The sequence below is a fragment of the Ochotona princeps genome, chromosome 3 (genome assembly GCF_030435755.1).
Source record: "Ochotona princeps isolate mOchPri1 chromosome 3, mOchPri1.hap1, whole genome shotgun sequence".
NCBI lineage: Eukaryota > Metazoa > Chordata > Mammalia > Lagomorpha > Ochotonidae > Ochotona > Ochotona princeps.
The window spans coordinates 114,639,250-114,654,192 of NC_080834.1; the positions used below are offsets into that span (position 1 = coordinate 114,639,250).

General features: G+C 46.2%; 1 protein-coding gene across 7 annotated transcripts in view; it reads left to right on the forward strand.

The window, feature by feature from the left end:
• The first annotated feature begins 1,319 nt into the window (after positions 1–1,319).
• Positions 1,320–14,943, forward strand: part of TNIK (TRAF2 and NCK interacting kinase) — a 397,078-nt gene continuing 383,454 nt past the window's right edge. For 4 of the 7 annotated variants that reach the window (XM_004591298.3, XM_058661110.1, XM_058661113.1 and 1 more), the window contains exon 1: positions 1,358–1,773. In XM_004591298.3, coding sequence (XP_004591355.1) covers positions 1,717–1,773 — 57 coding nt within the window. In that variant the 5' untranslated portion in view covers positions 1,358–1,716. Of the gene's footprint in view, positions 1,774–14,943 lie in introns of all 7 variants that reach the window. The other 3 variants (XM_004591299.3, XM_004591301.3, XM_058661109.1) reach the window with 2 other exon arrangements.

A 14,943-nucleotide genomic window follows, 5' to 3' on the forward strand; every position in this document is an offset into this window, starting at 1 on the left:
AGTTTTTTCTTTTTCTAGTATGTTATGGTGTACGCTCCACACTGCACTGCTGTTCAAAAGTGCTGTGATGGGTGCCGGCAGGCATGAGATGGCAGCTGCCCCGGCTTCCTTTCTTTCTTTCATTCATTCATTCATTCATTCATTCAAAGCCTTACTCCGAGGCTTAGAAGTGCTCTGTGCACTTGGCCACAAGTGAATTCCTGGTGAAGCTGACAGGGGAAGAACGCTTTCCACGCTTCTGCTATATGTGAAGGGGACGGGCGAGGAAGAGTTTGGTTTCAGCGTTTGCCGTGTGGCCGAGGCCGGAGAGGGAGGCTGCACAGCGGGGCAGGTGATTTCCCACTCAAAGTGACAAAACACCCAACCGCTAAATGAGACAGCCAGTGCGCTGAAATCGGGCGTTCTCACCCGCCGGGCAAACTTTGGTGGTGCACCGGGCTTTTTCGGCGAGGACATGCCGCCTGCAGGAGGAAGGCCGGGCTCGGCGGGCGGCGAGGGCTGCCTGAAGCAGCGCGGGCTTTGGAGTGTGTTACCTTCAGGCTCCTTCCTAGCTGCTGCACCCGAGAGCCAGCTTTTGAGATCCGATGCGCCCGCAACTGCGGCACCAGCTGGTCCTGGGTGTGGCGCTTGGCAGCTCCGATTCCTCAGCTTTCCCGCTTCTGGCAAAACTGGTCAGCCCCGAAGCAGAGTGACCGGCCACTGGGACCGGCGGCCTTGCACCCCGGTGGGGTGGGGGTGGGAGGCTGCTGTGGGGGGTGGGAGGGGACCCGAGCCCCAAAGCTGCAATTGCAGGAGCGCCAGGCCGAGCGCGCTGTGCGTGCGCGCTTCTCCCCCGCTCGTTCCACGCCTGGAGGCGGATCCCCTTCCCGGCACACAACTCCTTATATGCACTAGTTGCACCAGTCCGCCTTACTCCAGCCCCACAAATAATTGTTGGGGGGTGGGGGAGGGAGTGCGTCGCTGCTGTGTTTTTTCCCCCCTTTTCTGGTTTTCTTTCTTTTTTTTTTTTTCAGCATTTGAACCCCGCCGAGAAACCCCAAGATGGAATTGAAGGGCCATTTTGCTGCAGTGCACGAACTGGGCACACACAAATACAGCTAGAATCTCCGCGATAAGCACGCCAAGGGTCAGGGGCTGCCAGGCCGATGCAGCCCGATTAGCTCGCAAGAACCTGGGCGGAAGGGAGCGTGCCCTTCCCCCAAGCACGCGGGTGCAGAGGGACGGGGTCAGGAAGCGCGGCCTCTCCCCAGTCGGAGACCACGCCCCCTCCGCCTCCCCCCTTTACTCCTCCCAGGAAGCGGTGATAGACAGTTCTGTGTGGTTCTCCACCCCCACCCCCCAGCTGAGTGGAGGAGTTGATGTGTCTCATTATAACAGCCAATGCAGCCGCCATCCACGCACAAGCAAAGAAGCATGTCCCATTTAAATACACCCACGCAGCCCCAGCGCCCTTAGCCGATCGGGGCGCGCAGCCCACACGCACCGCGGCTCCGGGCTTGGGGATCCGCACAGGTTGGGCTCTCGGACCCGGCGGACCGGCGCGCCGCGGAGGATTGGGATCCGGCGCTGTGGGGCCGGGGTGGGCGGGGGAGGCTGGGCCCGGAGCCTCTGGCTCGATACCCGCAGGAGGACGCGAGGGAAATAGACCAAGGTGGCATTTCCAAGGGAGAAGCTTTGGGGGTGGCTTTGCTCCATTTCTCGGCCGAAGAAGTAGCCATGGCGAGCGACTCCCCGGCTCGCAGCCTGGATGAGATCGACCTCTCGGCTCTGAGGGTGAGCAGAACGCGTTTTCCGATTTCTCCCCGGTGGTGTGCGGAGGGAGGGTGGGTGGGGTGAGAAACGGGGTCGGCGCATGGTCTGGGGGCTGCGGGAGAAGGCATCGGGGACGGAGTCCGTGCTCGTGCTTGGATCCTGGGTTGCCGAGGCGCTCTGGGCTGAGCCTCTATGGCCGGGGTTGTGCAGAACGTGTCCTGCCAGTGGCCGACGATCCCCCGAGAGAGCTTTGTGTGTGTGTGTGTGTGTGTGTACACGCCCCGGGCAGTCGTCCTGTGCTCGAGACCCTACTACCCCCTACTACCCCTTTCTGCAGAAAGAACAGCGCGCATAAAGGCGCTGGCCCCTCACGTTTTCCAGCTACCTGCGAGATGACATTGTGAGCCTGGGCTGTCCCCGCATAGCCGTGCCAGCCGCTTCGGGGGCGGGGAGAAGGGGCAGTTATTGCTATGCGGGTCTTGTAGGGATGGCAGCTGCCGTCCCCTACCCCCTCCCCATCGTCCTGCACAGGGGCTCCTTCTTGGCGCCCCCTTCCTTAACTGCGAGCCTGCCACTCACCTTTATTTATGGCTTACCCTGGTCCTGCCAGAGCTTTCCTACTTTGTGGCTGGATCATTACCGCTCGAGGGCTGAACTTAAGCAGGTGAAAGAGATGTGTTTGCTGCTGTTCCCACTCAGACCGGAACTCCCCGGAGTGTGTGTGGTGCATGGTGTGTGTGTGTGTGTGTGTGTGTTTTCCCCGGCTAGCAGCCGGTCCTTTGTAGAGCACCACCCTCCCCCAGCCCATTGCTCCGCGCGTTACCTCCGCGTGCATTACCTCAGACGCCGTGGCTTGCTATTGACTAAGACATCACTGGTATAGAATCCATTTTGCTCTCGCCTGGAGATGACAATTCCACGGCTGCCTCAATGCTTCCTCAGCCCCAGCCCCCAATCCCACCACATTTCTTGAGGAGGTGGGGATTTTTTTTTTTTAATTTTTGCCAGTTTGATTAGATGCTGTCCGCCAGAAAAGAGTGAGGGGAGAGGCAGTGGAAGGGGCGATCTGGGGGTTGAACTCCAACTTGAACTCGGTTTGTCGCTCTTCTGAACCAACAACAACAACAACAATAATACAAAGCATAGCAAGTGCATGTACTTGTGCAACCCATGGGCAGGATGTGAGTGGATGGTGCCTGTTGGCACTGAAACTTGCTGGGGGGTTAGGAAATGCAAGTCCACGGTGCCTTCCCGAAGAACACATTGTTAATGTGAGGCTACATCTCCAGGCTGTGTACTGGAATCCCTAGTACTTCTGGCATGACCTCTTTCAACAGCAATGTTTGAAAGAGCTGCATCTGTGATCAAAGTGATACTTTCCCTTTGGTTGCCTTAACACCTCTCTTTCCCAACCTCTGACTTTTGTGCTGTCCCTTTCCCCTTAGTGCCTTAGTGTAAGAGGTGAGGTTTGCAGGAGGTTGCCATGGAGTTGGAAGGAATAGCGGATGCTCTGAGATGGGCGGTGGTGGTCCTCAGACAGCCTCAGCTCCATGGTTTCTCACGACCGCCCAGCCGTGTCTTCGCCTGGCGCCGAAATGCCACAGGCACTGTCTTCTGCCCTTTGGGCAGTGGAGGTGGGGACTGGGAGCAGCAGGCTAGGGGCTTGGGCCCCGGGCTGTGGCTTCCCGCTCCACGGACTGTGTGTTCATTTGCCCTACTTTCTGCACAGGGACTTGCTGCCAGCGAGTTAATCAGGTGGATGAATGACCAGACTTGAGGAGGGGCAAACAGCAAAGCAGAGAGAGACCTGAACAATGGGCAAAGCTGCTTGCTGGGGATGTACCTGGGCCCACAGCTTGCCATCACCCCTCTAGTGGAAAGTGTTTTTGATGAGATTTTAGCTTGTGTTCGGATTTTTCTGCCATGGGTTTTTTTTTTTTTTTTTTTTTTTTTTTCTGGACGAGGTTTTCTGAGATACTGAACTCCCCAGCTTAGAGCCTGCAGGCATGGGGGCAGCCACGAGGGTTCCCGGCTGCTGAGGGGCTGACTTCCAGGGCCGTTCACACTTGGGGAAATCCATGCTGATGCCATCTGTCTCTGAAAGGGATAATGTTGCACACTGCACTGAAATGGCCCTTTGTGGCCTAGATGGCTAGCCGAGGGCTGTCTCTACTGTTTTCCTGCCTGCCTGCCAGAGATGTGGAAGATGGAGAGGAGGGGAAGCAAGCCCTGGTGCTGCCGGAGCTGCTGGCTCAAAGGCTTTGATGCACAGGTGGACCCACTTGCATACCCAGAGGCCTGGGTCCTTTGAGCAGCCTTGGGGTGGGTGAGGTGTGCCCGCCAGACAGGGATCTGAATGTAATAATCAGAGCGCAGATCAGGTCTGAATTCCCAAATTTGTAGAAGTGGGCTCCTGCAGGGAATTCTCACTTGTTCCTCAGCTTTCAGGAAAGCTGGCCTGCTGAGCGTCTCCTGGGGAATATGCCTGGCCCCTGAAAGGCAGCCAAGGTCAGTGGCTTCTAGGAGAATTTGCTGCAGCTTCACCAGGCCCTCTCTGTCTCTGTGGCTCTTTAATGTACACAGTGAATGCTCTTTTTGTAAACTGGGGCTCAGTGCATTAAAAGCAGATCCTGCCTGGATAGGCCTTTATCCCTGTCACTTTGGGGGCTTATTGTTCTTAGTCAGTGATCCCATACTTTGGGATCCAGTCTAAATTTCCCCCAAATAGCAACAATGCATAATTTAAACCAAAACAACCAGTGACTGTACTGATCATTTAAATTATACATGATTTGGATTTCTTTTTCTTTTTTTTTTTTTTTTTTAAGTGAGAGGAAGCAGGATCTTATTTAGTTAGGAAATAGGTAATCAGAATCCAGTTTATTTAGTCCTGGGTTTTAGAGTTCATGAAGGGAAATGGAATTGTGGGGTGCGGAGGAGATGGTATTCCAGATTTAGATCTGGGAGGCAACTGCAGAACACCAAGCCACCCTTTTCACTTAACACACAGAAAGCAGAAGCCCAGAGAGCTTGAAGGCCCTTGCCCAAGGTCACCCTCCAAAAGGGTGGTTGAAGGACAGAATCTGGGTTTCTTGACTCCTTATTCAGTGCTCTTTTCTCTGTGTCATATTACCTGTAGCTGAGTCCAAAATCAATAATACTTTATCTGGCTGAAGACAAACAAACAAAATGGCAGAGAAGAAAAATTTCAGTGAGGCCATGGAATTTCATTTATTGAGAATGGAAAACTGCTACATGCCAGCAAGCTCACGGGACACAAAACCCTGGAGTGAGAATGTATCTCTGCATTTACTTTGTCCAGCCTCTATCAGTGGCTGACTCCTGTAGGATAGGTGACTGTCTTGCAGGGGTAACCTCTCTTAGAAACCCATCTCCATCTGAACATGTCCCAAGAGGTCAGTCTAGACATGCACATTATTTAAATGTGTCTGCGTGTGAGGTTTACAGGGTTTTGGGGATTTTTTTTTTTATCATCTATATGTGGATGTAAACGCTGTCCATGTGGGTGTATGAAAAATGTGTGTATACATACATAGGCTACAGCAAACAATTTACTCATTCAAACCCAGCTCTTGAGTCATTTAGCTTCAAGACATCACAAGATTAAAAGATGAAGCTTGCCACCAGCAGCCTTTATTGCATATGGGTGAGCTCAGCCCAGAAAGCTTTTTGGAGATTAGCATATTTCTGAACTTGAGCACCTTGGCTGTCCTTAGCTCAGCCCAGAGGGTGAGGCATATCCAAGGCCTGGATTTGGCCGCCGCTGACCTCATTCTCTCAGCTCCTGCCAGGACCCATGCACACATTCTATTGGAGCAGAATCAGATGACCTACACTTGTCTTTTTCCTTACCAGTCACTGGCTTCTGGGCCTAGTCACTTCTCTCTCTGTCAAAATCCAGACTTCAGAATTTTTACCTGGATGCCTTTTTTTTTTTAACTTCTGCTCATGGTGGAGTTATCCCTGGTGTGCAGTTTTCTTTGTATCTCACGAAACAAAGGGCTTCTTAGGGCAGATGCTATGCTTTCATGATCATTTAGTTCATAATCCTTGTTACTTGAATGAATGGATGAATAGGAATGAATGGAGTGAATAAGCCCAGTACATGGCTTGTTAGTTCCGGACCTGGGGGTGGATCATTTGAGCATCACTAACTTACTATTGGGAATAATTAACAGCTTGCATTCCTTGCATATTGGCTTCCAAAATCAAAGTATATTTGGAAATGCCTGGAAAACCACAAAGCACTATATAGACAAGGCTATTTCATGAATAAATAGAATTTGATGGGAAACGGGATTCCACCATAGCTACTGCACCTTATAGAAAATGACCGTGGAAAGAGACAACAGAAGATCCTTCCTCTTTTATTTGAAATATTTACGAGAGAGAGAGAGAGAGAGAACACATACTCTATCCACTATTTCGCTTCTTGAATGCATGCAGTGACTGGGGCTGGGCCAGGATGGATTCAAGAGCTGGAAACTAGATTCAGGTCTCCTGTGTGGACGTCAGGGATCTGCCTGCGTGCATCACCTGCTGTTTCTTAGGCTGCTGTCTGTTAGGCTGTGTATTTAGCAGGAAGCTGGGATCAGGGTCTTGAGCCAGTTCCTGTGATGTAAGAGATGAGCATCTCAATGCGTGACAAGATGCCTGCTTCCTCTTCTATTCGCAGCAGGCCCTTAACAGACCTTAGGTGCCTTTCCCTCTTCAGATAAGCCCAGCCAGGAAACCTTTTGGAGAGTGCCATGTTTACAAGCCAATATCAGCTATCAGCATCACTCGTTAACATTTTATGTTTTTCTTTTTTAAAGATGTATTGATTTATTTGAGAGGCACAGTCTTAGAGACGGAAAAAGAGAGGGAGAGCATTTATATGCTGGTTAACTCTACTAATGGCTGAAACTGCTAAAGCTGGCCTATCCAAAACCAAGAGCTGGGAGCTTCTTTTGCGTCTCCCACATGGGTCCAGGCGTCCAGGAACTTGAGCCATCGTGCACTGCTTTTCCAGACATATTAGCGGGAAGCTAGGTCAGAAGTGGAAAGCCAGGGCTTGAGCTAGGACATATGGGATGCCAACATCATAGACAGTGGACTTACCTGTTGTGCCACAATGTGGTCTCCTCTCGTTTTTTTTTGTTTTGTTTTGTTTTCTATTCTTTAATGGATCTCCTATAATGGATGACCTGTTATTGAAATACAAACATATTTATTATAACTGTACACTTTCACATTTTTTCTTGAGTTGGGTATACACATAAAACAGTATATAAATAGCTCAATATTTAAAACTTTCTGGTCAGAATCTAATGGATCTTAATTACCCCAAAGCATTTAATCAAATTTGATCTAAAATGAAATTTTCATAAAATTGCATGAATTGGTAATAGAATTCTAAAAAGAAAATAGCATGCAAATTTTCCCATTAGATACATTTGTTGTTTTGCAGAGATACTAAGCAAATGTTTTCTTTGCAATGACATTGCATCATAAGATAGTCCTGCCAGTGTCTTTTTACACAGCAAGTGTTCCATAAAGAAATACAGAATTGATGAAACATGGGATGTGGAACCATTTGAGACAGCTGGGGTGGGCTAGCTCTGACCATTACATAATTCCAGGGGACATGGATATATTGTGTTTCATATTACAAGACTCCAAGGGACACCTTTCATGTAGAGTAAGACTGCGGTGGATGCCAGTTACACAGAGCACGGATAATGAGAAGCATAATGCCTGGTCCTGTGTTCAATCTCTGTTTCTAGAATGGAAAATTGCCTTCATTTTCTCCATATTCTAAGTTTTGAGAGGTTTTAAAATGGCCTAAGTTAGAATCTCAAAGCCAACCTGTGTGTGTCTGTGTGCCTGCGTACACGTGTTTAAAAGGCGCTTCAATCTCACATCCTCAATGTTTATGACTGCTGTTTTTATTACTAACAGAAGTGTGCGAAGGGTTGTGCGTCTCGATTTGCTCACTGGAAGGTGACTCTGAATGTCTGGATTAAGCTGTTGGCAGCTGGAGAGTTGGGAGTCAGTAGGCGTGAAGGAAGAGGCTGCCGCTGTGCTGTGGGAGCTCATGGTGTGGGTTCAGATCCTGCACTCTGGGGTCTCAACTCATTCCCAGTTGAGATGAGTGGCTTGCACTAGAACATGCTGGAAAGGGCCTTCTGTGATAAATCCTGAGTTCCTAGGGAACCAGGAGCAGTACTAAGGGGACTTCGGTGGGCATCGATTCTGACTTCGGGTCTTGGCGATACCAAGATATTGCAAATCAGGAGCCCAGGGAACAGCAAAATAATGTCCAGAGTAGTATCTTCTCATTTTTAGATATTTCCCCCCCCCAAACTTTGGGTTCTGATTTATAATTTGAAGTATGACTTTTGGTTTTGAATAGGTAGGAACAGCATTAAGAGCTAAAGTGGATTTGTGCTGGGTCTACTTTGTATCTTGCCCTCTGGATACCCTGGTTTAAATTATGCTAAGAGTTTATAGGGCAGAGACTTCAGAAAGTTGGTAGCAAGGCTCACACTGAAATTTTGTGGACTTCAGCAAGACATTTAATATGTGCTATTGACATGTATTAGAGGACTAGGTAGTACAATTTGGGTGCAGTGTAAAATGAGGTGTGGTCTAGCATTGTAACATTTGATGAGTTGTGATTAGTTGTAAGGGGAAAAGTGCAGTTAGTATCCACCTTATCTTCTTCATTTGTTCTTCTCTTTGTTTATGCAGCACATGCTTATTGGGTGCTTCAGGCTGCTGCGTCTGAGCTGTGGTTTCTGCCCTCATGGTTACAAGGAGAAAGCAGTCTGAGGCCACTGTTTCCTTCCTCCGCTGCATTCTGGCCATGCTGATCTCATGTATTAGGTCCTTGGGTCAGAAGCCCTACCACCAGATTGGCTCATGGAGTGCTATGTCTTACAACCTAGCTCATGGGTCATGCTGCATTGCAACCTATCTATTGCTGAACAAATTACTGCCAGATTTAGTAACTGAAAACAACACTAACCATTCTGTTTCATAGTTTTTCTGCTCTGCTGGGAGCTTTGGCTTGAGAGCTCTCCTGAGGTGACAGCATGGTACTGACAAGGTCAGATGTCTCCTGATGGCACTTCTGGGGCCATCTCATCCCTTGGGCGTTCACACGTGTGATTGCTGTGCTTGGCAGGAGCCTCAGTTCTTTTTCCTCCGGGGGACCTCTCCATGGGTTGCTTCAACAGCAAGTGACATGGTGCTGGTTTGGTCTGAGCAGACAGTCTGAGAAAACAAGACAAAAACCACAAGGATTTTATGACCGTGCCTTGGAACTCACACCCATTTCTGCTTTAACCTCTTGGTCATCGCCCTGTTCAGTGTGGGAGGATACAATGCAGGAATACTAATGGCAGAAATGAGGTGTCATTGAGGGCTTTCTTGGGGCACAGAGAAGCAGGCTAGTGGGAGTGCTTCCAAATATCCAGGGAGAAGTAGAATTAAAAGACATTCAGTGGAAAAAAATTCAAAACCTATGCCTGATTTTTTCATCGTACCCATTTCCATGAACTTTTTCAAAGACCTCTGATATGCCTGCAGAGTGACACTTAACACTTCTTCCTACCTTGTGACCATCAAGTCTAGTGTGTTGTTGCCTTTAAAGCTGCTTGGCTATCTGGATTTTAAAAAAGTCTGTATCCACCCAGGTTTAATGAGCATAAGAATCTTGCCTGCAGGCTCACGGTTACTATTCCTCCTGTATAGAACTTTGCTTAGTTCTTGATAAATATTAATCGACTGAAATAAAATGAATTCATTCAGATTCGATCTTGTCAGTCACATATTTTCGAATTCATTTGAAAGAAAGAAGAAGAAAGAAAAGAGAGGGAGAGAAAGAGAAAGAGAGAGCAGGAAGTTGGAGTCAGGAGCTGGAGCTGGCATTGGAGCTGGGCACGGAACCCAGGCACTCTGGTGTGGGGTGCCAGAACTTCATGCAGTGTCTTAACCTTTTTGTTTATTGTACCAACACCTGCCTTTGCTGCCCCACAATAAGTTGTAATACCTTCCAATAAAAATGTGCAAGTGGGATGAAGTCCTAAAGTTGGCAAAACAAGGGTAAAATAAACAACAGGGGATTTGAGTGTCAATATATTTGTCTATCCATCGGTAATATCTAACAAGGCTCACTATTTTCCTGACCTCTTCTCTGGGTAGACATGGGGACCCAGGAAACCTCTTGGCCTGACTGAGCTCCGAGCCCCAAATGCAGGGGTCGGTCCTCTAAGTCATGCCACTTAATCAGGTTCCTAACACCCTGTCTTAGTGAATCATTTATTCCCACCAGACAAAAATAGACCGAACAGAGAAGAAGAAGATTAGCAAATTACTTGAATGCACAGCACACAAAGGCAGCCTATGGTCTGTTGTGAAATAGCCAGATCCATTTAATTAGCAGAGGAGAGAGCAACTAGGTTAAGCAGGGTCGCTAATTAGCAGTGATTTAGAAAGTAAATAGCTAAGATTCTGTATGCAAAGATTGCCCAATTTTAATACCTTGAGGTGTGTGCAGGATCCTAAACTGAGTGAGTTACCAGGATGACACCTGTGTCTCAGGGTCCAGAAGATGTACACTGTAAATGGGAAAAAAGGTTGCTGAATTGCTTGAAAGAAATTATTTAACTTAAAGCCTTTCCTTTTCTTGTTATAAAAGCAGTATGTAGTTATTGCGGAAATTTTTTTAAAGTGGAAAAAAAATTCAGAGGCATTTCTAAACTATCCATATTGGTGATTCTCTTTAAGAAAAAAGCATTTATTTATTTATTTATTTATTTGAAAGGCAGAGTCAGTGAGAGAATATGAAACTTCTATGTGTTGGCCTAGTCCCCAAATGGCTGCAAATGGCTAGAATGACAGGGACTGGCTGGGATGTAAGCCAGGAGCCAGGAGCCAGTCTCCCATGAGTGTGACAGGGACCCATACACTTGGCTTGTGCAGCAGGAAAGAACCGGATTGGACATAAAACAGCTAGAACTAGAACTGGTACCCATTTGAAATGCCAGTGTTGTTGGGTTGTGGCAGGCGGCAGCCTCTGAGGTGCAGAGCTCTGAGGCTTAGTTAAATGGATAGCTTAAAGAATTAAGGTCATATTGTATACATTACCAGCAACCTGGTTTTTAAATTTCATAATCAGCCTTTTTCCATATTATCCGTGTTTTTCTATGGCATAGTTTGAAGAATTGTCTGTACTAGGGTGTTCATAATTTACATGAAAGTAGAATATTGCAGGGCTCATGCAGAACTGGTGGGAAGGTAAAATGGTGAAGAGACTTTGGGAAAACAGTTGGGCAATCCTTCCAAATGGTACAATAGAAACAATGTGACCCAGAATGAATGAATTCATGAATATATGAAATCTAGTATTTTTGCAAAATAGAAAATGATTTGGTAATCAAAGAAAGTGCAGATGCACCTCTTATCAAGGATGACCAGTTTGTTAAGCGAAGGAAGCCAGACACCAGACACACAGCCCTGTGTTGTCGGTCCACTGGTGTGCAATGGCCACAGTGGGCAAATGCCCCGAGTCAGGGCAAGTGGAGAGTGACTGCCAATGGCCTGAAACGAGATTGTGGGCGTGCTTGCTCAACTCTATGATTATGCTACGAATGCTTTGTGTACTTTTTTTTTATTCCATTTTTTAAAATTCATTAATTACCTTGTATTATGTGACGCAGTTTCATAGGTACTGGGATTCTTCCCACCCCTCCCCACGCCCTCTCCCCATGGTGGATCACTCCACCTTGTTGCATAACCACAGTTCAAGTACAGTTGAGATTTCCTCTTTGCAAGCATATACTAAACATAGAGTCCAGCATGTTATAGTCCAGTCAAGTTCCTCAGCTTCTTAGGGAGACCCTGTCCAGTCTGAGGGCAGAACCAGGAGAGTATCATCCCGATCAATTAAAATCTCCAACATACCATCAGCAACAATTAACTTCATTGTGGAATTAATTGATATAGTACTGAGTAACCAATATGTTAAAAACAAATGTGATTCCTGAAACAAGTGGACTGTTAATGAAATCTCCAGTTAACTCTGTAGAAAAGTAAACCTCCCCCTAACAATTATCTCTCCATCACCAATCTCTTTTCCTTTATCGTGTTGCCCTTTTTCTTCCCCAATGATTGGAAGCATTGTATCATTCTATTTATAAAAAACATCAATAGGCCTCTCAGAAAAACGTTCCCATATTGCCGGTAACCTGTTTACTAAGATCAATACGTGATGGAATAACCGGCCGCTGTTCACATTTCCATCGTATGTTTTTAGACAGCTTCCCATTGTATGTTGATGATCTATCATAAATTTCTTTAGATGATTCCTACTGATAGAGTTTGAAGCTCTTCTCAGCTTTTCAACTCTTGCAAATAGTGCTGCCTGCAAAAGTGTGTACCTTGTTTCCTTGGGATAACGTCCTGCAAGTGGAATTGAGAACACCTCGAGAAAGAAGGAATACGTTTTAGTGTTCCACAGTGTAATAGAGGTGACTTCAGTTTGTAGTAGCAAACTGTATATGTCATACAGACTGGGCGATAGGAGTGCGCAGGCTCTGAACAGAGGGAAATGATACCGAGAGGGAAGTGCTAACTTCCCTAATCTGGTCATCATGTGCTTGATCCATGTGCTGAAGTATCACACTCTGTCCTAAAAATGCGAATAATGATTGCATGTTAAGAAATAACAATTTGAAAATACAAACTCATAAAAATAATCAGCACATTAATTTGTGCATGTAATATTTAAGTCACCTAGATATGATTACTAGGTAATCTCTACTGATTTCATGTATTATGTTTCAAAGTCTTGCAACTATTTAGAGATTAAAGTTTTCTTTAGTCTTATGCTTCTGGGCAAGTGTAATAATTATTTAGTAGTACTGCTTAATTATGTATATAAACATATACACCTATGTAATTGTATCCAAAGAACATCAACGTTTATACAGGTTATGTAGAAAATGCCGATTCTGTATGTGAACCATTTACAATTTTGAACAAAAATGTGCAAAATAAAGGACATGGAGTTTAGAATGAAAGCGAGTGAATGATCTCCAACGTTCTTGACATTGTCAAATTATCTTCAGATTTCTTGTCAGATGGTGGGGTGTATTATTTAGAGGTGAAGGTATGAGGCTTGGAAAACCAGTTCATTTACCAAAGGACGTAGAACGTGACTGAGCTGACTACTGGCGGGACATCATTTGGCTTAGGGACCCTGTTATGACCTTGGAATTGTCTGATAGGCTATGTCACCTGGCCTTCACAGACTGCCCGGAAACCTGGCTTGGGAACTGAATTCCACTCCTTGTCGAGCTCTGTGGTATTTTGAGAGTTTTTTCCCAGGGTATTCTTACGATTTTATTTTCTATATGATAAATGTTGGCATACAAGGTCATCCTTGCTTTTGTTTGTCTAAAAATATAAACAATGAACTATTTTGGGATCAATTATTTTATGCCATGTGTGTAATCAGTGTTTACATTTAGTTTTTGGTGGAAGGGGCAGTAGGGATCATCCAAGAAGTGTGCTTTGAAGGTGCAGACTCAAGCTCCGCGGTTTCCATTGCTTATGAACCGGAGATCAAGGAACACGTGACTATCACAGAAAGTGGAAGGGCGGGGCCAGCCGGAAGCTGGTGCCTCTGAGGTCCTTCTCAAATTTGCATATGCCAGATAATCATTAAATTAAAAAGTTTGAGCTACAGTTTAAATTTTGTACAATGGAGGAGCTTGATCTACTTCCTGCTGAAGTAAGAATCTACAAGAGTTTAAAGAACTTTATAGTGGTCTCTCCTGTGACGATTGATTGCCCTGATTTACTAGATTTTACAACCTAACCCTCCTCATTTAAAATGCCTATGAATTATTTGAGCCTAGGGTAAAAATCCAGAAAGTCACATGAACAAGGTTTCATCACTTCTACCTCTAGGTATTTCTTTAGTTGTGTGTAATCAAATTATAGCACCAAGGAGGGTGGAGTAAGTTGTAAGCAGTAATTGCAAGCTGCATTTAAAGAATAATAATAATATTTAGCGTTTATGGGGGCACTTTATAACTTCAAAGTACTTGCAACCATTATCCAGTTAAATGCTCTCTCTGATTATAATCTGTATGAAAATGCACTTAAACCAGGACAAGGTCATGAGAAAAGTATGCATTTGAAAGCTGTGCTTTAAAAGTCTAGGCAGTGGTGGGAACGTTAACAGTTTGGGATTCTGTTGGATGTGTCTGCATTTTGTTTCAGCTTGATGACGGGATTAGATTATCTCTGCACTTCATCAGTGCCCCTGATTGCTTTGGGATCATTCCTCAGGTCCTTGGAAATGTTAAAATATAAACAACAAGAATAAGCTTTCGAATGGGTGCCTTGTATCCGTTGCCAGGCCTGGCCTGAAAGGAAACTCTGCTTTGTAAGGAAGATCCCCACTGTGCGTAGGTTGTTTGTGACAGCACAGTTGGACACACTGCAGAGAAATGCATGGGGCAGGGGGCAGTGCTTTTAGGTGCACTGTCCTGACCATGTCTTAATGGTCATGTGTCTGTGTGATGTCCCCTTGCATGTATACTCTGAAGTGTGAGAGTCTCAGGTCGTGTTTGAAGCAAGGACCTGTGTAGCTGACCGGGTAAGTAATAACAGGTGCTGCGGCTGGTCAGTTCCCAGTGAGTGCTGGCCCGGTGGCTTCAGTTTCACTTTCTAAATCAGTGCTTATCAAAGTGAGAAGTCTCTGGGTCAGCTATAGGATCATCTCTGCAGTCCTGATGCTGAGTCACCCAGAGGACAGGTGCAAGCATCCTGGGATGTAAGAAGCCCTCCTGCTAATTCGGGTACTGGTCAGAACTACAGGTCTAAATGTGTACACTGTGTGTGTGTGGGGGGGTAGGGGTTCTTTCATGCCCGCTCACACATTACTCATCCATTCATTCATTCATTCATTCATTCAGTAAATTACTGAGCATCTGCTATGAGACTGATCCTGTATTAGATGCTGAGGCCACAGGAATGAAAATGCAGCCTAATGCATGGGAGAAGTGTACTTTGAAAAACCAATTGTAAGCATGTTTTACTAAATACAGATTGCTTTGGGAAAAAATGCAAAATATATTGATACAAATTTGAGCGTGCCTGTAAATGTTGCAGAGC